This window comes from Haematobia irritans, chromosome 4, assembly GCF_050003625.1.
Source record: "Haematobia irritans isolate KBUSLIRL chromosome 4, ASM5000362v1, whole genome shotgun sequence".
In the NCBI taxonomy this organism is placed as follows: Eukaryota; Metazoa; Arthropoda; class Insecta; order Diptera; family Muscidae; genus Haematobia; species Haematobia irritans.
In genome coordinates this window covers 159,590,666-159,617,447 of record NC_134400.1, presented here as the reverse complement: position 1 = coordinate 159,617,447, position 26,782 = coordinate 159,590,666, and the positions used below count along the sequence as shown (strand labels likewise).

Below are 26,782 nucleotides of genomic sequence, written 5' to 3'. Positions count from 1 at the left end.
GACAATTTTGTGATATAGCACCTACATATAAACCCATCTTCCGATTTGTTTTAAAGAAGTTTTTCCAGTCCAATGGCGTTTTCATTTCTTGTAAAAATGCGCACTTTTTTGCATTTTGCCCGGAAATGTACTTTTTAGGTTCTTTTCTAAAAAACAGACAAAATTGCAAAAAGGCTTCGAATTCTGTTGTGAAAATAGCGCCATGCATAGAGGCAAATTGCGGGCATTTTCGGCACTGCCAACAAACGAGAGTGTTGCGATTGCCCTGTTCCCTTCTTTGAATTCTTTCCCGCTGAAATGATAGCATTTTTTTAGGTTGCTGGTAACATTTTAAAAATGCGTATTACAGACAAAATGAAGGCAAAGCTCTTTTTTTAGAAAAGAAAACACCATAAGATTTGTCAGAAATTTTGAATTTAGAGTTATTTGAGATCCATAAATAATAAATTTCCCATCGGCCCAGATTTTGTATATAGAGATAATTACTTGAGAAATCTCCATATGTCATTAGAAGCTGTAATTTTAAATTAAACCTCTGCCAACGTGCCATCAAACCCGGTCTATTGGGAGAATGTTTGCCTCATCAAAGCCACTCTTTACATTAAATTAATGGCCTCTAATGTCCATAACTGATAGACATTTATAAATCGATATTTCACAATTTTATTTCTATAGAAACAATATTCGTAACTGTCCAGCTATTCCTGTCATCTGTTTTTATTTTTTATAAAATGCCTATATAGTTTAATAGCAGGATTTTACTTCTTAAACATCTGGAAGACTAATTATTTTTTGTTTTTATAAATACATATTCTGGAGATTCTTGTTATCTACACATATTTTGATGTGGTCTCTATATTGTCTTGTGTCGTATTTTAATTTATTGGTCTGACATTAAAATGTAGAGTTCTTTACATCCCTAAAATGCTGAGATTTGTCGTCGAGTCGTATCAAAATACTGTTAAAATGAGATTTAGGTACACTACCTCGAGTCGACTCCGGAGTCGGAGTCGAGGCTAATAAGAAATGCTGGAGTCGGAGTCGAGCAAAATTGACTCGACTCCACAGCCCTGGTTTCAACTAATGGATTTTTGGTGAAACAACTACATTGATTGCTTTCCCATTTTCAGCAGACAAAACATGCTCTTAATGCAAATATTTTAGCTGTTACCCAGCAAAAACAATTGGAAGTACGGCACAACTTTAAAAGCACTTCCAAAAAATTTCCTCCAAAGTTGTTCTTTATTTTAACTACTCAGGAAGTTATTTTAATACAATTTTTTATAACTCGCTTTTTCCATATTTTCAAAGGGTAATTTGAAAATTTTTTGTTTCAAATAGGTTTAAAACTGAGTAAGGATTAATAAAATGGTACAAATTATTTAAATTTTGTCAAAAAAATGCTAAATCCATTCTAGAAAAATTGCGAATTTTTGGAAATATTTGAGGTCAAAAGTTTCGAACAAAGGTTAGAATGTATTAAAAATCATAAAAAAAAAATTATAAAAAATTATTTATATGACAAAATATCACATTTATTTTTTAATTTACATCCAAAACACTGAATTTGGATCACACCTTAAGAAGTGAAGCAAATTCAGTGCAACGGCTGTGGCTGTGGAAATGGTGGACATCCGTCCTATGACAAGCCCATGTTAAATTCATCGCTTCTGCGCCAAACTGGGTATGAATAAAATCATTCTTGACCTAATGTACTCTATAGATTTTCTATATATGACTTACCTTGTAATTTGCATACTTCCATATATAAAATTTTGACGCTGCAATTCCATGTCCCTCATTAGGCGTTCCACATTTTCTATAAGGTAATTTATCACCATTCTCTGTTCCTTTGATTCCTGAACTATATATTCAGTCATTTCGCGAGCTTGTTGCTTTTTATATTTGGCCTTTGAATTGCTTAGTGTTTTTCGTAATTCTTTAAGGGTCTTATCGACATTCGAAGAGTATTTTGAAAGTTGGTTTTGAAACTCTATTCAATTTTACAAATTGAAAATTAGAATAATTAGGTATGTGAATGAATGATCCAACAATTTTATTCAAAATATCTAGACACTCATAGAAACAAGTCTAAAAAAAACTAACTAAAAACAACAATCGGTGTTATAACATATTTTTGTACTTTGTGATCTAGCGGAATACCTTTGGTAAAATTCTTAGGTTTTAAAATGTTACCTAAAGTATTTTCAAAAATTAAAAATATTTGCTTGTATATTCCTGTCTATAATATCCTTAAAAGCTAAATGAGCGATCAGGAAATATTTTGTTTGCTGTTATGCCTTAATTTGAAAAAAATATTCAATTGTTTAGCATATATAAATACATATTCTTAATGTATTTGTATATTTTGTTTGTTTCAGTAAAAAAAAAAATAGGTAATCTAGATTAAAGACAATGGTTGCTATTTCAGCAAGCAGTGACTGCTTTCCCCTTTTTCAGGAGACTTACCCCGACTATATATTTACTAGTAGTAGTGTATTACGGTGTAATGTTTGTCTTGAAAAGTTTAATTTAAGGAAATTGACTTACTTTTCTTATAAAATTTAATAGCCTTTTGTGAACTGTTAGTTCTTGTCCCTGGTGACTTCTCATCCACCTCAACATCATGGGAGCTATCTCTTAACAATATTGGGAACTCGTCAATCCGTTGGCATACAACATATAATGATGGCAACTTTTCAGGATCTATTGAATTTGTATGATCAGTATTTTGTGGTGATTTTAATTTATCCAAATTTCCAGTCAGTTCCATTTCTGATTCCAAGTTAGATGATATTTTATGTGCTTTATAACTTTTATTGCTATCTATAAAGTGAATAAAAATAAAAACTAAATATTTTCTATTTTGGAACAGCGTCATCACTTTCAAAATATGTATATATTAGAAAAATCATCGTGGGAACAATCATTTTCTCTTTAATTGCAAATTCAAAGTAGGGAAAATTGTCTTTGATTTAAAAGTACCTGTCTGGCCAATAATATGTAAGTACCTGATAATGATATCAAACTGCTATTGCTAAATAGTAGTTCGTTTTGTATTTTCGATATATTCATTTCACTTGTCCCAGTTAAGCTTTGGAGTTGCGGTGATATTCCATTCAAAAAGAAGGAAGAATCAAATATTTCTGATATATCCATAGTACATATGGAATTGGGGGTTTGTGGAATTGATTGTGCTATATAGATATCCATTGAGCAGTTTTGGTCAATTGTCTCATCTCGCAAGTTCGGAATGTCTTCTGAATTAATGCTTGACATTTTAGATTGATTTCTGGACATCTCAATGCTTTCTTCTGTATTCCCGAACATGTCAACACTTGTACCAATATCATTGCTATTAAGAATGGTACATTCAAAACCACGCATTAATTCTGGTGTGATTCTCATAATACTATAGTCATTTAGGGGAGATATATTTGCCTTTATAGATTTTTCATGTTTGGCAGATGTATTTCTGAAATTTTGTTATATATATTTATGTATACATATATGTTTATATTAATATTGATAAGGAGTTTACTTTATATATGTAGTTCGACGTCTTTTCTTACTATCCCTTTTCAATCGTTTATTTGGATCATAATCTTCGTCACAGTTGGTACGCTTTTTTCGATTTGAGAACAATTGCTTTATAGCATGACTTCTGCGCTGGTATTTTCTTTTTCTACTCGACAATGGGGTTGTTACAATATCTAGTAATGGCAAGTTTTTTTGTGAATCATTTATCTCTTGTTGGGGTGAATATATTAAATTTATAAGACTTTTTCTTCGAATAGGATTTGAAGTAGTATTTGACCTGTGCTCGACGTTACTATCTGAATTGAACTAATTAGTAATATACTTTTTGTTAGATCTTCAAGTCTTACCTTCCACACATATCGGTGTCCCATACTTTAGTAGATCGAAAATATTTTCATTAGTGTTGAAATTTTCTACTACATAGAGACGAATGATAGAATTATTTGTATCCCAAATGTTTTATTTTACTTACCAAAATCATTTTGTTCCTCGTTGCATCGCTTTGCAAATCGTTTTAAATTTTCATCTGTTTGAATTCGTTCTAGTTCTCGTTTCGGTAAATATACGTGAAAATTATCATCCTTGGTTATAATGAGAAAATCATCAAAACGCTCTTCATCAAGTTTAATATATAGCCCAAAAGGTTTCCTATATACGGAAAAAATTGTTTTATTTTTTTTTTTAATTTACTGTATCTACTTATGGAGTTAAATACTCATCTGGTTTTATAATTGGGTTTGTAATTTCGACAATATTTATATTTGTTTGAATCCATTATAAATATGATACTTACATTTCTATATTTTTAAACCGCATGCTGCACGTTATATTTCTATAACACAAGGTAGACTCCTCTCTTAATCGGCCTTCAAATGAAATAGATTTGGTTTTAAAATTCAAATCTAACCAGAAGTATTCAGAATTCTGAAAAAAAAAACTTCATTATATACATTTCGTTTAACATTATAATTTTAATTACTTACAAGACGTTTAAACATTTCATATTTTTCTGGTATATGTATATATTGACAAATAAGTGAATATACGTCGACATTTTTCTTTATTTGTTCATTGTAAGTATTTAATAAATCTCGGCGTGCCTGTAAAGATGTTAAATTCAATATTATTTATTTTACAAATTAATAAAAACGTATACATACCACATTGATTGCAGATTGGTGGGCCGATACTTTCAAAACATTTATCAGTTTATCTTTAAAATCATTATTGTCATTTTCCTCAATAACTTCCAATTCATACTTCCATTTGGACTCATCAATATATTTCATCAAAATAGCGTATACTTTTAAAGTCAATAGCTGAGTTTTGTAATCAACACCCTTTTCAAGCGGCTTCCATAACATACCACTAAATTTTTTGGAAGTACAACAATTCAATAAAAGAATTATCATAATGGGAAGGAAGTGAGAGAAGCAAAACAGACTTTTTTCTGTCTCAAAAAAAAATCGACAACAACAAAATATTGACAAATATTCCTACTACACTTTGTAGACGGGGTGTTATAACATTCTAAATAACATTGAACGCCATGATGGAAAATGTACAGTTTTCAAACTGAAAAACAGCTTGTTTTCACGGTTACTTTTTTAAATCAATTAATTTAAAAATATAAAATATTTCACAATTAATGCTTTGGATCTTTTTCATCCATATAGAGGAGAGTTGATGATATCGATGTAATCGCCTTCGTATATATTTTTGTACTTTTAATTTAGAGTTTTGGCGGAAAAACTGAACATAGTACTCGCCTTTATATCGAACAACAACAACATAGTAAGGTCACTTCAACATTACATTATAAACGGGTGCCACTGGGATGCAATGGTTAGCATGCCCGCCTTCAATACAAAGGGTCGTGGGTTCAATCCTTGCTCACCAAAAAGCTTTTCAGGGGTGGATTATCCACGCTCAGTAATGCGGGTGACATTTCTAAGTGGTTTAAAGCTTCTCTAAATGGTTTCGCTGCAAAGTGAGACGCCGTTCGGACTCGGCTATAAAAAGGAGGTCCCTTGTCATTGAGCTAAACATGGCAGCACTCAGTGATAAGAGAGAAGTTCACCACTGTGGTATCACAATGGATTGAATAAGGTAAGTGAGCCTAAAATATCCGGCTGCCACTATACCTGACCTGATTTACATTATGTACATTGACGCATCAAATAAAAATATGAACACTCAAAGAAATTTGTTATTTGTTATAGAGAGACGAATCTGTTAAACAACAAAAAATATGCTGAAAAAGACGGAAGCAGTTACTGCGGGCTGAACTAGAAAAAGTTGTCTTTATTTTATCATCCCTCAAATCAAATTAACCAAAACAATTTCTATAACCAAAAATAATCAAATTAGGAGCAAGCAAATACTAAAGAGCTGAAAATTACTGCTGTTTGTTGACAGTGCCGAAAATTTCAAGGTGTATCGTACAAATTCCAAAAAAAGTATAATTATCTAAAAGAGAAATGTTACGGCCAAAAATTTATATATGTATTTTTACCGTAAACAAAACATTAATTTAAATGTGAGATGCTACGAACTTGTGAGAAGTATCCTAAAATAAAGGAATGAGGAGATAAAACTTATATTATTTGGTTGGAGTGGTATTGTTTTGTGACAATCGACGAAAACGATAAAAGAAGACGACTTTTAGTAATCTTCTAATATCATTGAAAATCGACAAAATCAATGTTTATTTCACCAAATCGGCTGTTCATGTTCGTTATAACATCCAGGTATGAGCAAACAATATATTTAATTGAAAACTCGTAACAGTGAAGAAAGAGAAACTTACATAGTTCCAGGTTCAAACTCTTGGCATTTCTTCAAGACCTTTGGGCTTAAATTGTCTAAAAGAGAATCCAGTATTTGCAATAAATTATGATGGTAATCTGCATCATCCGCGTTTACAGATTGCAGGTATCCTATTATGTACGTAATTGCGCAAACAGCTACTTTTTCATACTGATACATTACCGTGGAGTCCCTTGGATCGATATATGATTGCATTTCCTGCAAATATACAAATTCATAAATAAGTCGCAATCATAAATATTAATCGGCAAGAAATTCCAAAATCATTCATTGTAAAAAGAATTAAAATATGACTACTAAATCTAAATCAGCTAATAAAGAGTTGTATTGGTACAAGAATTATGTCATGATAATTTTAAAATTTCTGTTCATTCATGTTGCATCACTATTTATAATTTAGACAGTTCAAGTGCCATGATAACCGTCATCTATTGATATATTCTGTAATGACATCCAAGGCTTTTTTTGTGGCATACTTATAACAGCAGGAAAACAAACAGCGAGGTTTGGGATGAGTAATATCTCCAGTGACTACTTTTGAGATCAGATACTTAACTCCATGACTGGACGATTTAAAATCGTCATCGAGATTTCGCTGTGACCAAGCGCTTGGGATCCTTTGGAGCTGTCGACGACATAGGTTTTTTTTGTCATTATAGCAGTTTGGAAAAGCTGATGTGATAATGCTTAAATTCAGAGCCTCCACTGCTACAACAACAACAATATCGTTGGAGCTTGTGAGAAAAAGGATGAAAGGGAATGTGTTGGTTGGTCAAGATTAGGCACTATTTATTTATTTATTTCCCCAAAGCCTATTCTTCACTAGTTTTATTTATTTATAACTTTAAGTTGAGCCTTGTTGGTGGTCGTATTGGGTTTTATCACCAAATAAGTATTAATCGGAGGATCAGAGTAACTGGCCATTAGTTTTGTTATTTACTTACCGTAAACAATTTGCACCATTTCAAAACAATCTCATGGATGCCACAATATCCATTGCGTAAATAATAATCTAGCTTCAAGAAGATTTTAAATACATGGGATAACGTCGGCTTATCCTAGAATGTACACAATCAGTGTCAAATTCAATGGAAAATACAATATTTTTACCAATTGGTCCATATTACACTCGATTTTAGAAATTATTGCTAATATAGTCTCAAAACCTTTACCCATTATCGTTTTTTTTCTTTCACAATTAGAATTGATCCGTAAATTTAAATTTAGTAGTAACGCTTCGCTTGTACGGTTATTTCTCTATCCTAATTGAAAAGCGTTCCATCGTCCCCCTCACCGCATCACGAGTACGCCTGGTCTGACGATGATTATTGACACCATAGGGCTGATGACGTGTTTGGGGTGTAAGTTGTGCGATTGGAGCGCTTTTATTTTACAAACGTGTCTACTGGCGTAATAAAGACGGCGTTTTTACATTTTAGGTACTTGTGTATTCACTCGAAACGTATCGTAAGCAGCGCAAGGCACGGAGCGTTCTGACGAATCACAGGAGTAAATTTTCATAATCACAGGAGTAAATTTTCATAATCAAAGGAGTAAATTTTACATTTAACTCACCAACTATAGAATTCAATACATTAGTAATATATTTTCAATATATTAGCAACGACTTCTCAAATTTCCTTTCAAACACGGAAAAATGTGTGCTTTAAAAATGTTTGGGTATTAAGTTCGAGTTTAAGGTGTGTACTATGTTCGGTTTTCGAGTTGAAAATCACTTTATTTTCCTGAAATAATCAAAATTATAAATGAAAACAGACAGATATTCCTGTAAAGTCTTGCTGAAATCTAGAGGAACAAGAAATTGCACATCAATTGAGTTAATTTATCTGCTTTATATTGAACTGTTTTAATAAAGTAACCGCGAAAATTTCAACGCGAAAAGCGAACATAGTACTTACCTTTAGCCGCTAAATCATCATTTTTTTCACGATTACTTTTCTTTAATAATCCATTTTAAGGAATACAAACTTTGAGAAAATTTGCTTTGGGCTATTCCCCATCAAGTTATAATAAAATTTGCAACAAATATGTATAATTTTATGCCTTTTTACAGATTAGTTTTCACTTTAAGGTGGGTACTATGTTCGGTTTTCGAGTTGAAAATCACTTTATTTTCGCGATTACTTTTCCTGAAATAATCAAAATTATAAATTAAAAGCCACCGTGGTGCAATGGTTAGCATGCCCGCCTTGCATACACAAGGTCGTGGGTTCGATTCCTGCTACGACCGAACACCAAAAAGTTTTTCAGCGGTGGATTATCCCACCTCAGTAATGCTGGTGACATTTCTGAGGATTTCAAAGCTTCTCTAAGTGGTTTCACTGGAATGTGGAACGCCGTTCGGACTCGGCTATAAAAAGGAGGTCCCTTGTCATTGAGCTTAACATGGAATCGGGCAGCACTCAGTGATAAGAGAGAAGTTCACCACTGTGGTATCACAATGGACTGAATAGTCTAAGTGAGCCTGATACATCGGGCTGCCACATAACCTAACCTAAATTAAAACCAAAATATTCCTGTAAAGTCTTGCGAAATCTAGGGGAACAAGAAACTGCGCATCAACTGAATTAATTTATCTGCTTCATATTGAACTGTTTTATTAAAGTAACCGCGAAAATTTCAACTCGAAAAGCGAACATAGTACTTACCTTTAGCGGCTAAACTCGAACTTAGTACTCACCTTTAACTTAAAATACAGTATTTATAAATGTTACTAAAAAAACAAAACCCCATTTTCATGGGTCGATATCTTGAAAACTTGGCTTTCCCGACACATGTTGATATACACTTTTTTCTACACTCTCTTCTACCCCCAACACATTTTTTAAACAACTTGAGCTAAAGAAGATTTCATTTCATTCTTTAATAAATTCTTTAAAGTAATGCATTTCAATTTAGGATATTGTAGCTAATAGATTCAAAAGTTCTTACAAATGTATTGATTCTATAGGCGAACCTAAATATTTTGAAAGTAACCCTGCCAGCATTTCAAAGTTCAATTTCTTCCTCATCGCTACCACAGACTCGTAATTGACACTGCAACAATCGCTAGCTGTGATGGGGAAGCGTATGATAAAGTATGAAATGTACATGAAAGTATTTTGTCATCACTATTGTTACAAGAGCCATTTTATATTTTTTGAAACACCAAGCGCAACTGGCTTCTTATAACTTATTTAAATAAAATCGATAATGAAGTGCTGAAAACATAGCAAATGGAATAAAGTGATTTCAGATATTTTTCCAGACACGCTGCCTCCATCGAGAATAAAAACACTGGCTGATAGACGCTGCAACATGTAACTTGCCACTTGTAAATCAACATCATTCTATTAATGAAAAAAATTATGTTAAATGTGCTGTGATAGTGGTATAAATGCTATATTTATAAGAATTTACAAATGTTTAATCAAATTAATAAAAATCTACACAATCGTGTTTTACTTGACCACAATGATTCTTTTACAACTACATTAAAATGTACTTTTTCTGATAGTTTGAAGGGGCTCTTATTGACGTCGTTATAAATTGATCTAAAAAGGCACCTAATAATTGCACTGATGAGAAACTTTTTTGTAGTAACTTGGCGTGGTACAACTTCTCAATAGTAACGGCGCTTTTCCGACGAGTTTTGGATGCCGTATACGATTGTTTTCGACGTGGGTGGATTCTCAGAAGCGCCGTCAAATTTAAAAAATGTTGGGAGGGTTGTTATTGGTATAAGTTCATGGGTTTGTTAGAAAGGTAAACTGGCACTGTTAGAGAAGACTCAACGGACAATTTCCGCTGACGAAGGAGACGGTCAATTGTTACTTGGAGGAATATAATTTTTGGTGACATGTCAACGTAAATTCTATCGATATTACAATTGTCGGCCGTTTTAAACCTTTTGGCCAGTGGAGGCTTTCATCATTCACTATTCTTACATGGTGCTCCAGAAGCGTTATGTTGACATGGTTGATTGATCACAATCTCTTGGATATAGCTCTTGTCTGTGCACTTTTTATGTGGTTCTTTGCCAAGCTAGGATGTTCGCTCCCCAACCTCGACTATGATCAAATTTTGTTTATCTTTTATTCGAGTTGTATTAGTCCTAAACATTCAAAATATGCTCATTATATCTAAATTTACTACAAATTAGCAGCAATTGGAGCTAAAACTAACTTATTTACTACTCCTATATGTCGAAAACGATGAAAAAACAACGGACAACTCGATATCGACTCCCGAAAAATTTAGATTCCGATCAAAATTTTTTCGATACCGAATGCCGTGATTAGCCCCCTGATGATTTGAATGACTTCAATGTTGTTGTTATTGTAGCTGTGGAGGGACTTTCAATAAAACAAAAGCATTTTTCTTTTTTTTTATATTGTAATAAATTTTAAAAGTATCAGCAGAAACAAGTTAACGAATAAACATTGAGGCTTTTTGGGTATGTATCATAGAATATATTCGATCTGGGACGTTCAATTTTCCAATTGGGCCAGATGGGATCGAATAATACATTGCCAATTAGATGTTGATTTAGATTGAATTTAGAATAGCTAAGAATAAAACTGATCAATACTTCAAGCTCTTAAGCAAATGGTAACTACAATATGTTCAAAATACAAAAGAAGTTGGGTAAGACAATAATGTATTGAGTGTGGTTTGACTTGGTAAAATAGAAAATAGTATTCAAAAATATATCGTTCGTGTTCACTATAGTATACTAACTTATAGTTTCAATTTCTGTAGAGTTTAAAAAATGTATAAAATATCAACAAATATCTGCAGATGTAACACTTCGGAAATTGATTAAAAAAAATATACACTAAAATTGTTGTGAAAGTATTCTATTGTTTAGCAAGAATATGCGAAATAAAAGCAAAATATAAACAAAAAATAGCTGCGGAAAAACATTTTTCTCATTTTGTGTGAAGTTCTGTTAAATTCATAAATCTACATTTATTTTGCTTCAATTTTTAGATGATTTGGTTGTTGATTTTAAATCCAATGATGATTTTTGCCATTTTGTTACAACAATGAAATAGGCATTATCCATTGTGTTATAAGGTAATAGAGAAATATACAAAAGGCAAACATATAGACGGTCCCTAATATGAGAGTATATTATATTTCTCCGAAATTCGTGTGACCAGTTGTCTTAGCATGTTGTGTCACCTGTACTTGGCCGACTAACATAACGTCACATTGTAAACAGCGTATCGAGAATTTATCGACATTTGTGAATTGACGGGATGACTTTGCTTCTTTGGCCAGTTGCTCGGCTTGTTGGTAAACGCCCAATTCCTCTACCGGGAATATTGTGGCGGGTGCACCACCCTGTAAATAAAAATAATTTAATCAGTGAGCAAATTTTATTAGGTAGTTTATGTGAAGACTTAATTACAAAAGAGTTGATTCTCAATTAGCTAAAAAAACGGAAAAGAAAGCACCAATTGATGTGAGAGTACGTTCACCACCTGCAGTCAGTGTTACCGTTGGAAATTTTGAAAAAGTAGCATATTCAAAAAAAAAGGTCGCACAAAAAAGTCGCTTAAGGTTGTGAGGTCTTTTTATTACAAAAAAAATCTATAAAAAAAAACAATAAGGGAACAGTCCCTTTAACATAAAAAGATATTTTACCAACTTATTGTAACATAAAATCCAGTAAAACGTAAACTTGTAAGATAGTAAAAATGGATTTTTTTCTCTTTGCTAAAATTAGCAGAAATGTACGCGAACACCATCCAGTACCCATCAGCCAATTCAAAGCTTTTAAAACAAATAAAATAATAAATATATTTATTTTTTTATACTACACTTCTAATTGACTCTGTGAAATATATTGCACGTATAATTTGCTTATGACAAAATCTTGCAAGTTTTTACTGACAAAAGCAATCCCTAGCAAAAACTTGCAACTTCTCTATTTCTCAAATGTCGCATTTGATCTTCCTCTGGATCCCTTTTTTGCTGACTTTTTGCAGTAAACGAACGACTTCCAGTAAAAAAATGTGATAATTATCAAACATTGTTTAATACTAGCACGGATGTGGTGGTATGTAATAAAACAACTGAAGAAACCGCAAAACCCTGTAGGTTAGGTGTCCATTGTGACACTATATGTGATTTACTTCTATCTTATTAATGAGTGCTTATATGGGTAACTCAATGACAAGTGAAACACAATTTGCTGTTTGGTCGAAACATAAAAATAAAAATTGATTCAAATCGATGCAAAATGTGCGACTTTAGTCATATTTCATATTTTAAAAAAGTCGCATAACGTCAGAAAGGCTACAAAATGCGACTAAAGTCTCACAACGGTAACACTGCCTGCAGTATTACAATGGATTTGTTAGCCTCAGTGCCTCTGCCACCTAACCTTACATACATGCCAATTTTATAGATGCAATAATTATAATATTAACTGAGGATTTGATCTGTTGTTACTAAAGATGTTTCACCTGAATTTCAATTTTATGACGTCAATTTTCTTTACCTGTTCGTGAATTACTTCCTTAATATATCACAATAAGAAAATTCAACAGACGGCATATGTAGCGTAATTTTATTAATATTTTAAGAAAGTCGCGATTTTTTCGGAAAGCAAGTATTATTTTTCAGTGCATACCAAAAACAATGAGTGTAGGAAATAGGGAAATTGGCTATATACATAGATCTAATCCCATAGCAATTAGATATGACTAGATCTTACCATTTATGGGATCAATCCATATCTAATCATATCAAATTAGATCTCTCAATTTTCGCTCGGAAATATTAATAATTACAAACCTGTATGGAGCCAACGCCCCCAATGCAACATTTAGTATGACTCAACACAATTTCCCATCTTCTATACTCTTATCTTTGTTTGGTGTATACTGTCATCATTTTATATTAGGAAAAAAATGGAATATTTACAATATGTGCGTCTAATCAAAGATTTTTTGGCTCTAAAAATAAGTTAAATTTTTGGGTATCACATGTTGAAGTTTGAGTAGCTATAAGAAACCATTTTTCCCACCATTTTGTATTGTGGGGTGTTTGACCACAATTTTGAGTCTACCTCCGATTTGAATGCCCAAAAATCGATGGTATACTTCGTACCCTATTGTCTCCCCAGTTCGTGGATTAAATTTTATGGCCCAATCTACAATATACTTTGTAGCCAGAACAAAACACATATAGCTGTTTCATTGATTGAAACCTTCGACGGCAATGAGGAGTATCTATAAAACTGTAACGATTCCCCATCCCTATGAAGTAAAAACCTTGACCTCATTCCTGTAGCTAAGGGGAAAATTGCAAGTGCGCAAAGGTTACATAACTATGCGACATATATTTTAGGTTCATCTTCATCACCAACACTTACCCCATCTGTCTCCAAATACAAAGGATCATAATGTATACCATCAAACAGGAGGAATACCCTCAAGCCGTAATTTTTGTCTTCACCAAAACGATTAATGATGGCATTTTGTATGTCGACTACATCAATTTCGATACCATAGTAATTTGAGAGTATGGCCACTTCAATAGCTCCACCCCATGAGTCGGGTTTTTGAATCCAGGAACAATATTCCGTATTAGATTTGCCTAAAACTGCATCATTATACTCCTGGGGATTGGCCGCAACTTCTTGTGCTATAATATGACGCATCATTTCGCTGCCTTCATTATCTACTTTGCCATTTAGTACGAAGCGTATGCTGGTAAATAGGCATGAATTATCAGCAGGTACCACTTTCTTCAGAAGAATACCATTGAAATTACCACTTGGACCTGCAGCAAGGCTACTTTCACTGGATGGCAAAATTAGGCGGTCTTCATTGGATGAGCCAGTCGTCGCCGCAGCCATAACTTGTCTCAATTGTTCCTCCTCTTCTTCCGCTTGGAGTCGGCGAGCCAAAGCTTCATCATCTTCGGTGCTTGGTTCCGGCGCTGTCACAACAGCAGCTGTCTCCTTTTCTTCAACAATCAAAGTCTCTCCTGACGTTATACCCACAGCTTGTAAAGTTTTCTGACTATTTTGTGCCAAATCCAGTGGCCTTGGTGGAAAACCCATAAGGATATGTAAGTGAGATTCCTGAATTTGCGTCGCTTGGACCATACGTTTTTTTAGATCTTCTATTGTTGTTTGGTTTGTTAAATCCTTTACAATGAATTGGCCTTTTTTCGATTTCAATTTTACACTGAAGGAGCCAGTCATTTTGTAATTTATCCCGTGTATGTGTTTATAAGGGTGTTTAACTTTTCTTTAACCTTGACAGTTTGGAGCAATGATAACACCGTAATTGGAATTGTTTTAAAATTTTGTTTCTATATTTGGTAATTTATTATTGCAAATGATTGCTTTTGTTTTCAATATATTTCTAAATTTCTTTTGATGGTTTGCTGCTCCCTTTCACACGCAAATTTTGTTTCTTTGCAACCATGGCCACAATGACGTCTTTAGCCGCCTGGCGTTTCTAATAATAATTAGCGATTAAACACAGTGACGTTGTCATGATAAACCTAATAAGCCCAAGGGTGAACATTTTTCTACTAGATTATTTCCATTTGAAGGCCGGTATGCACCTCTAGCGGAATTTTCGGTAGCAAAAATTTATTTAAGTCTACAACAAAAAAACAGGGCTGTGTACACAAAATTTAAACCAGCTAATCGCTTTTAAAAATTGTTAATATATGTTCCAAATATTCCTCAAATAAATTGTTTATTATTTACAGACCTTTTACCTTAACTTTTACGCACACAATGATTGTAATAAATTAAATGTTTGCTGCCAAAATATGCTTTTGACAACCCTGTTATTTTCATTAGAGGTGCGTACCAGCTTACGAAATTGAACGCTACCGAAAATTTCGTTAGCATAAATACCAATGCATTTCTTATGGGAATGAAATTTTTCGCTAGAGGTGCATACCGGCCTTGAGGGTAAAATCTTATCAAAGAAGATTTCGGCAGAAATCCTGATAGATTCTTTTATTGATTTTAGTAGATGGGGAAATATCTACTGTCTAGTAGTGGATTTAGTTGAAATGCCTTCGACAACTGTGGTTTTAGTACTATAACCTCACTTTTGCATGGCTTCACAGCACGGTTGCCACAGTTGGTACTAAAAGCTAAAAATGGTAGCTACTACTAAAAATGTTAGCTTTTTTACTGTTTGGTATTTTAGTAGAATTCTTGATGTAAGAGGTACATTAATTTTCTATAGAAAAAAAATTGACAAAATTTTCTAAAGAAAAAAAAAATTTCAACATTTTTTATAGAAATAAAATTTTGAAAATTGTCTATTAAATTTTGACAAAATTTATATAGAAATAAAAATTTGACAAAATTTTCTATAGAAATAAAATTTTGATAAAATCTTCTATAGAAATAAAATTTTGACAAAATTTTCCATAATTTCAATATTTAAAAAAAAATATAATTTTTTTAATATCGGTCATACTATTATTAAAGCCCATTGTAAGTTCTCCCTTTTTGTAGAAGTAGTAACGTTCCCTTGTTGGTGCATGCTAAAATCGTTCAATAATAGATAATATTGCAAATATTGAAATAAAGTGCTAAAAATAAAACATTTCTTTCGAAGAAAAAACATTTGTTTTCATACTAACAACAAAAATTTTAAAATATTTAAAAAAATAAATTCTTGTTTTAATTTGATTGATTTTGGTAAAATTTAATAAAAATGTTGGTAGATTATTTTTGACAAGTAGTATTTTTTTTTAGTTAAGTGTGGTATTAAGTTCGTAGTAAGCCGCTAAAATCGAAAATTAATTTATAAAATCCGAATAAAATTATAGCTGTTTTTTGGCAAATTTTATTGTAACTTGTAGAAGTTTATTTTCTTTAAAATTAACATTCGGTGTAAAGTCCATTATTATGTTAAAGTAGCAAATTTTTAACGGTTATTTTGCTTTAATTTTAAATAAAATAAAAAATTTAAACTATTGCTTAAAGTTACAATGAAAATTGTCCCAAAATTTTATATAAGTTTATTCGGTTTGTCATATTTCTTGATTTTATGACTTAATTTGAGAAAAAGTTAGATTTTTGAGATGTTGTCCAGATGGGCCTTGGTAGATTAAATAAATAAATATTGCATTTTTGTTTCCGCAAATCTAAAACATGTCTTATAGATATCGAACAAAGACAAAGTTTGCTTTAACAAACAGTGAATGATTTCCCTTTTTCACAGATTTTTTCGCAGGTTTTCCTATTGTCCTGTGTAGCTTTGATCTGATCGGGTCAAACTTGGTCCAAAATTTTTGTTTGTTTTCTAAAGAAAAAAAAATTTCAACATTTTTTATAGAAATAAAATTTTGAAAATTGTCTATTAAATTTTGACAAAATTTATATAGAAATAAAAATTTGACAAAATTTTCTATAGAAATAAAATTTTGATAAAATCTTCTATAGAAATAAAATTTTGACAAAATTTTCCATAATTTCAATATTTAAAAAAAAAATATAATTTTTTTAATATCGGTCATACTATTATTAAAGCCCATTGTAAGTTCTCCCTTTTTGTAGAAGTAGTAACGTTCCCTTGTTGGTGCATGCTAAAATCGTTCAATAATAGATAATATTGCAAATATTGAAATAAAGTGCTAAAAATAAAACATTTCTTTCGAAGAAAAAACATTTGTTTTCATACTAACAACAAAAATTTTAAAATAAGAATTCTTGTTTTAATTTGATTGATTTTGGTAAAATTTCATAAAAAGGTTGGTAGATTATTTTTGACAAGTAGTATTTTTTTTAGTTAAGTGTGGGTATTAAGTTCGTAGTAAGCCGCTAAAATCGAAAATTAATTTATAAAATCCGAATAAAATTATAACTGTTATTTGGCAAATTTTATTGTAACTTGTAGAAGTTTATTTTCTTTAAAATTAACATTCGGTGTAAAGTCCATTATTATGTTAAAGTAGCAAATTTTTAACGGTTATTTTGCTTTAATTTTAAATAAAATATTTAAACTATTGCTTAAAGTTACAATGAAAATTGTCCCAAAATTTTATATAAGTTTATTCGGTTTGTCATATTTCTTGATTTTATGACTTAATTTGAGAAAAAGTTAGATTTTTGAGATGTTGTCCAGATGGGCCTTGGTAGATTAAATAAATAAATATTGCATTTTTGTTTCCGCAAATCTAAAACATGTCTTATAGATATCGAACAAAGACAAAGTTTGCTTTAACAAACAGTGAATGATTTCCCTTTTTCACAGATTTTTTCGCAGGTTTTCCTATTGTCCTGTGTAGCTTTGATCTGATCGGGTCAAACTTGGTCCAAAATTTTTGTTTTTGTTTTTGTCAAAACATTGTAATATTGATTCGTGGGTTTGTTTTCAACGCCATCCTTATCAAAAAGCTTGTACAGTGTACTCTGCTCGACTATAAAATAAATAGACTTTTTCAAGAGGTGGTGTTTTACAAAGTAAACAATATTCGAAAAATCGATGTCCTGATTCATGTATCAGAACTACGTTCAACAATAAATTACAATATCAAATTGAATAGAATTTTAATAGAGTTAGTACTTATCAGTTAAAAACACTTTTGTACCGATTTTCGAAATATCGATCTCTAAATATTAGCTGACTTTTAGTGTATAAAACACTGTTGTCCTGAAAAATTTGTTCTCCTCTATGTGCAGCAGAAAAAGCTAATAAAATAACAAATTCTTATTTTTAATAAAGTTTCTTCACTTTGGTAATTAACCTGCATTTTCGATAGCAATAAAAAGTGCAACATTTAGGAAATTGTTTGCAAAATATAAGCGTCGTTGTAGTAGCTTTCGGTTTTGGGATCTGTGACGGCATTATTAATTAGCAATCTTTTTCGGATGGTGCTATAAATTGAGCGAAAGGACAGTTTGGGAGGAAGTAGTGTAACACTAGGATTACACTTGTTCATCGAAACGAAATCGCCTTTACGTTATGAGTTCCCTTTTTATGGTGATTACGAACTTCTCTGGTGCCATACAAATTCAATATTCTGTGTGTGTCCTTAACATACTAAAATACAAAATCCGGAAATATTGTTTTCTTTTCAAATTTATTTTATATATTTGCTCTCACATAATGAACAACATAAATTATACTTAAGATATAAAGAGAAAAAGGTAACTTGGTCGACAAGAGGTAGTTACAATTATTAACCAGAAAAGTGTAAAAGAATGAGAATGATTTTGGTGAAATAATTATCTATATGGCTTTTTACTTTCTTATATCGGCTTTCGAATATTAACCGAGGAACAATAATTTTTTGAGCAGTTTTAATTTTAATAGGAAAGATTGATCGCCAGATGGATTAATAGTCTCTGAGGCAGAAGCACCTTCATCGATACCCTGGGGAATGGCTTCCTCAATTGGTACAGCATTTATGAGAGCAATGCATGCAATGCAAACAATAAGAGCCTGAAAAATAAAATAAAAGTATATTAATAAATTGAAGAATCGAGTAAATAAATTCGTAAAAGATAATTTTAAACTTAAGTGGATTAAAGAAGATTTTAGAAAATCGTGCCACCTCTTGCCACAAATTCAGGTTTATTTGTTCTCACAACAAAGGGTTATTTCGTTTGTCTTAATATTATTTTTTTCACGGTGCACATGGAACATTTTTGTATAAACATTTTTTAGGTGATCTTATTCTTTCTCTGAATGTAGGTTAGATATAGTGGCAGCCCGATATTTCAGGCTCACTTAGACTACTCAGTCCATTGTGATACCACAGTGGTGAACTGCTCTCTTATCACTGAGTGCTGCCCGATTCTATGTAAATGACAAGGGACCTCCACAGCCGAGTCCGGACGGCGTTCCACATTGCAGTGAAACCACTTAGAGAGGCTTTGAAACACTCAGAAATGTCAGCAGCATTACTGAGGTGGGATAATTCACTGCTGAAAATCTTTTTGGTGTTTGGTCGAAACTGGGTTTGAACCCACGACCTGTGTATGCAAGGCGGGCATGTATGAGAAAGGACCTCATACACCGTTTTCATTTATCGGAAAAAAAATTTTGGACAAACGAAAAATCTTTAAGGTCAAATAAAACATTTTAGTGTCAATACACTCAAAAAAAAGTGAACTCTCTATTTCACTAAAGCCAATTTAACTTTATTTTAGTTCTTGGAACTATTATGTTTGTGTACGTTAGTTAAATTAACTAAAACCGAGGAAAAAATATACTCAAATGAAGCATAAAGATTAACTAAATTCGTGTCTTCCACAAAATAGTTCAGAATTTCTTTAAATTGGTAAATTTTACTAAAAATGCGTCCATCATGAACTTCGTATGTCACTAAAGACATTCTTGCAATTTTGAACTCCAAGTTTTTCTTACAAAATTCTCTTTAAGAAGTGAAAAAACTTAGATATGTCTAATACATTTTCTTGAATTTGTCGAAAAATATATACTTATTTTTATGACATCGGCGTGATGCCAACGTTTGTAATACTGTTTAGTTAAAATTTTCTATAAATATTAGAATTTTTTCTAAAATTAACCGAAAGTTTTCTCCCTGGTGGATTCACTGTTTTTTCAGTGTAATAATAGAAAAAAATTACATACAATGGTTCGCAATTACAAATATGTCTTAAGGGCCGGCTACAATGCGAAATGTTTACTATATTGCATGGAAATATGCGGTTTTATATGTATCGATCTCCAGATATGGCTGTTTGAGCATTACACTGAAAAAATATTTACGTGTTATTACAGATTACGAACCCTAAAATAGGGAGCGCAATTTACAAAATATTAAGGACAAATTTCTTTAAATAATGATATTTTTATTAAAATAAAAATCTTTGCTTCAAAAAATTTTTTTTAAATTAAATTTAGGACACAAATTTTGGAATTTTTTGCCTCCCCTTGAAAGTCGCATGTCTTTTTTTTTGTTATTGTTATTTTAAGGCAAATTTTCTTTAAAGTAATGAAACACATTTTTGATTTAAAAAAATTAACTCAAATATTGAATCGTTAGATTTAAGATAAAAACGACTTATTTTGAGGATTTAGCAAGTTTTTTTTATAATGAAGAAAATAGTTTTTACTTTGAAATAGCGGTTATAATTTGAATGAAAATTCGATAAATGAGATCTGAATCATAAATTCAATTTTATTGATCCTAGATTTAAAGCCAGATAGGTCGCTGAAAATGTCTTTATTTAAAAAGCCGCATCTTTGGCTCGCAATCAATACCAAAATCCTTAAGGGAAGGTCAAATTCGTTTGATCCAAGTAAACTTTTTTTTGTACACAGCTCAGACACTCCTAATGTATATGTACACTGAAAATAATATTGACTTAATATGAAAGATTATGCAACCTTCATTTTTGGACACGAAATTTACACACAATTTATTTTAAATAAGAAAAAAAAAATAATAATTGAAAAATAAAATGTACATTAATTTTTTTTCATTTACACGAATATCTGAATTTTGCGTCCTTCCGTTAAAGTCGTATGTCTTTGGAGTAATTTACCTTCCTTCCTTAAGGTAAAGAAGAATATTTTCATTTAACTGAAATATTGAATCTACCCTATGGGAAATTTGGTGCAAATTGCCACTGACGGACCTATCTCACAAACTTGCCATTTTTAAATAGTCGTAATTTCTTGGATCCATTCAGATTTTAATATCAAGCATTTTCACATTTAGTGAAATAAAATTATCAGAATAACCTATTGTTCGACATATTTCAAAAGTTTTTTTTTCATTTCGGGTTCGATTGGGATACCCAAATTGAAACAGATTTCAAAGAGTTTGTCCGAGACTGGTTCCTGAGAACCTGTCTATGGGGTGCTCCTGCTAAACTGTCCCAGAACGTGTCCTTTGGGATGAGTCCAAGACGCGTCTTAAAATGTATGTTAAATTTACTCCGTCAATGACAAACCCATGTTAAAGTGACCGGTCCTTTCCATACGTTTTGACCAGAACTGGGACTGGTCCATACACACCAGGGACTAGTCCTGTATCGGTTATGTGGTTGATCCATTTCCCGTAGGGTATGAATTAAAGACAAAAAAGCTTCAAACATAGACTAGGAGTTATTTCGAGGATTTTCCATCTTTGCTTTATAGTTGTTTTTCGAATATATGTTTATTAGGATTTATTGTGGTTTAATTAATTTAATTTTTATATAATTTTGTTTAATACATTTTAAATAAATTCATTTCAATTTAAGTTTTAATATTTTAATTTTGTTTTATATTATATTTTATATAATTTAATATTAACCTATTGTCACTTGTTTGCACGCAAAACATAACTGTGTAACATTGGCTCAGAAGTTCATAGGATTTTTCTGGATTTTTTTTTGTATGGTATAATGTCGTCAATAGAGAGTTTTGATGATTAGGAATAAATAAAATTTTGTAGGCATCAACTGCCTTGCAATTAGCATTGAGTTAAGTTTTTTCTTTTCATACGAATTTATCATTCAACAAGATTGTAAGATTACAATTTCATCACATGTAAAACCACACTTTATAATATATTTCACTTTGAATGTCTTGATAAAAGCACTTCTTTGTAAGTTATGAAATTGAATCCGTAAGTTTTTTAAATTCTTTTCGCTTACCAAAACCAAGAATTTCATTTTGTTATTAGTTTTTTTTTTGTGGGAAGATTGGTTTAGTTGAATTGTCTAAAATGAACTGACATTGATTTTGAGATCTTTTCAGCATTTATAGGCACAGTTAAAAGTTTTCAAATCAAATGTTCAAACAAACAAAAACGTTGTTAATTTTTTTAAATATATGGTGTTGTTGTTTCTTCTTTAGTTTAGGGTTTTGGACAAAATCATAAATGAATGGTGGGGTCGGTGATAGACGACAGCTCTTGTGAGTATCTTTACTCGGCTGATATCCAAGCAGTTAGCTTTAGCAGAGATGTGCAGTAGTTTAAATTGACATAGACATTGTCTCACAATTTCAATTACCACCAAAACTACAAAGTTTTGGGATAATCAAAAAGCTATATTACCCATTCCTGGGCTATAATTCGTGTAGTATCGAAATGATACGAAAACTACCACTTGATGAATGTAAGTACATACCGGCACTTATGTGTGAACTAACAATGCCAATGGAGATATTACAGCATCGGATGAAATCTTTTATTGTCTTTTTGGGAAATAAAACTTATGCATGGTATAATTCACTTGAAGATGTGCACTTTATAAAATTTGTAAATGCCTTAAAGGTGTGGCATGTATTTCGTCGAATGTAATGAAAAACATTTAAAAATGACACCCATTTCGGCAGAGCCGCATCTCATATACCCTCCACCCATCATTTCAACGATCAATTTAATTTGAATTTCTCGCTGCTGAATTTTAAAAACGGCTAGGTCAATGTATGTAGAGGCTATATAATGTGATATTAGACTTTGTCAAAATATCAATTTGTTGTTAGGCTTTCCAATCTGTGTTTCCAGATATGCTTCACTATAAAAATTGGCTTCCATAATCGTCAAAACAACTGTCGTTAAGTATTATTTGTTCGGATTAAGTAATACTTCCCGAAACCTTCCAATATATCCCTAATTAAATGACATCTGTAAGTTTGTAGCTTTTATACTGACAGACCTTCTATTATATAGATATTTATGTATTCCGGTCTCAAACAAAATTTTGGTGCAACGAAAATAGTTTTGAATTTTCTTTAAACGGGATCTGTACTTTCCTTCCCCACAAGCTTTTTTTTGTGGGGAATTAAAAGTACGAATTTTTTGTGATAAACGTTGACGTCGTTTATAGAATGTAAATGTAAAAGTAATAATGTTTCTTCCCTCTATTTTTTGACTTCCATATGATTTGTTTAGATTACACCACTTTCTCTTACCTAATACAAGGAAGGTAGAAGCAAAAAATAGATTTTATAAATTTTCCTTTACATTTTGCTCAGACAGAAATCGAACCAAGCATATTTACTTATAGATAACACACAACTAAAATTAAATAAACGTACACCCTTTCTTACAAACAATATACAATATACATCATTTGGGTACACCCTCAAAAAAGAAATCGTTTCTGTAACATATACTCCCAAACACATTATGCTTCAATCATATATATTTTCAGTATCTTTCCAAAAAATATATTGTTTGTATTGTTCAAACATATTATGTTTTTTTACTTGCAGCAAAATGTCATAAAAAAAATGTTTATAATTTATTGGTTTTACACTGACAAAAAATATATACGAGATATTAAAGATTGCGCAACCTAAATTTAGGATGCGAAATTTACAAAATATTAGGGACAAATTTCTTTAAAATAATGAAATTTTACTTAAAACAAAGATTATAAATAATTTTTGCTTCAAAAATGTTTTCATTAAATTTAGGACACAAATTTTGTAAATTTGTGTAAATAAGATAAAAACGCTTCAAATATAGGCTAAGACTTATTTTGAGGATTTAGCGTCTTTGGTTTAAAGTTTTTTTAGATATAAGAAAATATTTTTACTTTGAAGTATCCGTTATAATTTGGATTTTTAACTGGCATTTGTATGTACATGAGTACCTTTATTAATAATCCGCGAAAAGAGAATGAAAATGCGATAAATGAGATCTGTATCCTAATGTTAATTTTATTGGTCCTAGATTTAAAGTCGATGGGTCGCAAAAAAATTCTTTATTTTAAAGAAGCCACATCTTTGGTTCGGAATCAATACCAAAATCCTTGAGGGAAGGTCAAAATCGTTGAAGCCATGGGTGGAATTTTCAATTTTTTGAGGGTGATCCCGAATTAACGTTCTTTTGGCTCTAGGATGCATATTTAAGGAGATATGGCCAAAGAAGTTTTTCAAATTTTAATTGTTTTAGGACTTGGATGGAATTTTAAATTTTTTGAGGGTGATCACGAATTAACGTCTTTTGACTTTAGGAGGCATTTAAATATGTGACCAAAAGAAGTTTTTCATATAAAAAATTATTTTGTTTTTAGGATTTGGGTGGAATTTAAAATTGTTTGAGGGTGATCGCGAATTAACATACGTTTGGCTCTAGGACACATATGTAAGGAGAAAAAAAGTTTTTCATATAAAAATTTGATTTTTTTAGGATTTGGATGGAATTTTAAATAGTTTGAGGGTGATCCCGAATGAACGTTCTTTTGGCTCTAGGACGCTTAGTTTAGGAGATATTATGGCCAAAGAAGTTTTTCATATAAAAAATTTGATTTTTTTTGGGTTTGGATGAAATTTTAAATTTTTTTTGTCATAAAAAGTTTTTCATATAAAAATTTGATTTTTTTAGGATTTGGATAGAATTTTCAATTTCTTGAGGATGATCACGAATTAACATCCGTTTGGCTCTAGGACGCTTAGTTTAGGAGATATTATGGGCAAAATAAATTTTTCATATAAAAATTGGATTTTTTTTTAGGATTTGGATGCAATTTTCAATTTTTTGAGGGTGGTCACGAATTAACGTCCTTTTGGCTCTTGGACGCTTAGTTTAGGAGATATGACCAAATGAAGTTTTTCATATAAAAATTAGATTTGAAAACCATATTTAAGTAAGCAGTTCTTTTGAACATATGAAGTAAAAGGTTGTACCACAAATATGTAATGGCGATTTCGATTGGGAAAAAGGTGCAACATTCTCGAAATTGATTGCCAAATATAAAGGACACTGTCCTAGATTTTGGATCCTGTATCCCCCACAATATTATGAATTAACAATAACTTTGGAATGACACTATTATTTGAGCGAAAATACAATGAGGGAAAAAGTAGTGTAACACCAGGGCAACACATTTTTTGCGAAACGAAAACGCCCTAAGATTCGTCCACATGAATGAAAATAATTTGTGAAAATAATTTTCCAGCCGAGAAAAATGTATGCTGCCAATAAACATTTAAATGGTTCTCAAATGGCGCAAACATGTTCTATCATTTAAATGATAGAATTTGAGACCATTACATGGTCGTGAAAATCATGTACCTGATCATGAACTTTTTTTTTTACTTTTTTGCAGGGAAAAAGGTTTTTTTCTAGGTTACGTATAGATATGTGTAGAACCATTACATGGTCATAAAAACCATCTACGTTTTTTCGTGACCACTTAATTTTTCAACTTTTTTGCAGCGAAAAGAATTTTATAGAAATATTGAACATGTACACACGATTTTCATTTTGCGCGTCAGTCGTGTTTTGATTGTTGCTTGGAATGGACGGAGAATACAGAGTTATTGTGTTTTGTGTTCATTTATTTATTCAGAAATGGCACGTGGTTTTATGTGAACACAAAAAAGGGAAGTGTAATTGAAAAAATGTACCTGTGTTTTGTTCTGCATTTTGCTATATGGTAACATTTAGTTTTATTTGCAGTTATACGATGTCTGCATTTGTACATTTGATGGGCATGAAATAAATATGGAATGATTACTAATTGTTGAAATTGAACAAAAATAGAGTGTGTAAAAATATGTGATGTTTGCTTGCATGACATTATAAATACAAATAAACAATGAATTCGTTTATAAATAAATAAAAATAAATAAATTAAGTTAATTTTGTGTTTTCTTTTCTCAAGTGGCGTCCTTTTTTCGACGATGAAAAAAGTTTTTCCATAAAGATCAAACATTTTAGGTTGTGACCATGTTCTTTTAACTGAAAAAAAAAAAACATTTTTGATGAATACCACAACATTTTAGATGAGGACAATTTTATTTTTCTTAGAACCATGTTCACTGAGCCAACATGGTTGCAGGTGAAAGTGTTACATGGTCGCCGCAAAAATAGCTCCTATCATATTATTTTGCTCTTCGAATATGATTGTGACAATCATGTTTCTTCTCTGTGTGTAATGTTATTTTTGTCACGATAAATTTAAATTAAACTTGAATCAATTATGAAATGAGGGTACCCTCCGGAAAAAGTCCACGAACATTTCTACAGGCGATTCATATTTATTTTAGTTCACAAAAAACTACTTAATTTTAGTTAAATGTGCACGCAGAGAAGGAATATGATCACCTCAAACATGTTTCAAGAGCAAAATGTTATTTTTGTATGGTGACCATGTAACATGTTTGTCAATAAAATGTTATTTTCTCGTCAAATATAACCTGCTTGTCGAAAGCAGATACATGATTTCCGAGAAAATAACATGGTTGCGAAAACCATGTTACATGGTCACCACCCAAAAATAACATTTGGCTCTTAAAACATGTTTGAGGTGATCATATTCCTTCTCTGGGTGTGAGAAAAAATTTCTTATTTTAATTATTTTTTGCTAACTTCAATAACATGAACTAAAAAAATACTTTTATACAAATTAAGTACGCAATTAACTAAATTCAAAATTGTTCTATTAGTAATATATAATTGTTCTATTAGTAAATTTTACTTAAATTATGTTCATAAT

The 26,782-nt window shown here is 31.3% G+C and overlaps 3 protein-coding genes across 3 annotated transcripts in view; all 3 read right to left on the bottom strand.

The window, feature by feature from the left end:
- Positions 1-7,721, bottom strand: part of LOC142236309 (uncharacterized) — an 11,983-nt gene extending 4,262 nt beyond the window's left edge. Inside the window, exons 1-12 of the mRNA XM_075307571.1 lie at positions 7,480-7,721; positions 7,314-7,427; positions 6,350-6,567; positions 4,701-4,908; positions 4,524-4,640; positions 4,334-4,464; positions 4,013-4,188; positions 3,888-3,956; positions 3,542-3,836; positions 3,012-3,475; positions 2,551-2,826; positions 1,744-1,993 (exon numbers count right to left, since the gene is read on the bottom strand). Coding sequence (XP_075163686.1) covers positions 1,744-1,993; positions 2,551-2,826; positions 3,012-3,475; positions 3,542-3,836; positions 3,888-3,956; positions 4,013-4,188; positions 4,334-4,464; positions 4,524-4,640; positions 4,701-4,908; positions 6,350-6,567; positions 7,314-7,427; positions 7,480-7,545 — 2,384 coding nt within the window. The 5' untranslated portion in view covers positions 7,546-7,721. The remainder of the gene's footprint in view (positions 1-1,743; positions 1,994-2,550; positions 2,827-3,011; positions 3,476-3,541; positions 3,837-3,887; positions 3,957-4,012; positions 4,189-4,333; positions 4,465-4,523; positions 4,641-4,700; positions 4,909-6,349; positions 6,568-7,313; positions 7,428-7,479) is intronic.
- Positions 7,722-10,744: 3,023 nt separating this feature from the next.
- On the bottom strand, positions 10,745-14,733 carry Yod1 (Yod1 deubiquitinase). The gene is made up of 2 exons (XM_075304308.1): positions 13,757-14,733; positions 10,745-11,718 (listed from the first exon to the last, which is right to left on the bottom strand). The coding sequence occupies exons 1-2, from the start codon at positions 14,591-14,593 to the stop codon at positions 11,506-11,508; spliced, it is 1,050 nt and encodes a 349-aa protein (XP_075160423.1). The 5' UTR covers positions 14,594-14,733; the 3' UTR covers positions 10,745-11,505.
- A 3,700-nt stretch (positions 14,734-18,433) lies between these two features.
- Positions 18,434-22,094, bottom strand: LOC142234782 (uncharacterized). The gene is made up of 2 exons (XM_075305971.1): positions 21,983-22,094; positions 18,434-18,812 (listed from the first exon to the last, which is right to left on the bottom strand). Exons 1-2 carry the CDS (start codon positions 21,998-22,000, stop codon positions 18,639-18,641), a joined length of 192 nt encoding a protein of 63 aa, XP_075162086.1. The 5' UTR covers positions 22,001-22,094; the 3' UTR covers positions 18,434-18,638.
- Between the last annotated feature and the right edge of the window lie 4,688 nt (positions 22,095-26,782).

What these genes read in the sequence shown, in the direction of transcription:
- Yod1 (XM_075304308.1), bottom strand. Translation starts at nt 14,593, where the DNA reads ATGACTGGCTCCTTCAGTGTAAAATTGAAATCGAAAAAAGGCCAATTC. An exon ending in TGTATTTGGAGACAGATGGG is followed by an intron (nt 11,719 to 13,756) that starts GTAAGTGTTGGT and finishes TTTTATTTACAG; the next exon opens with GGTGGTGCACCCGCCACAAT.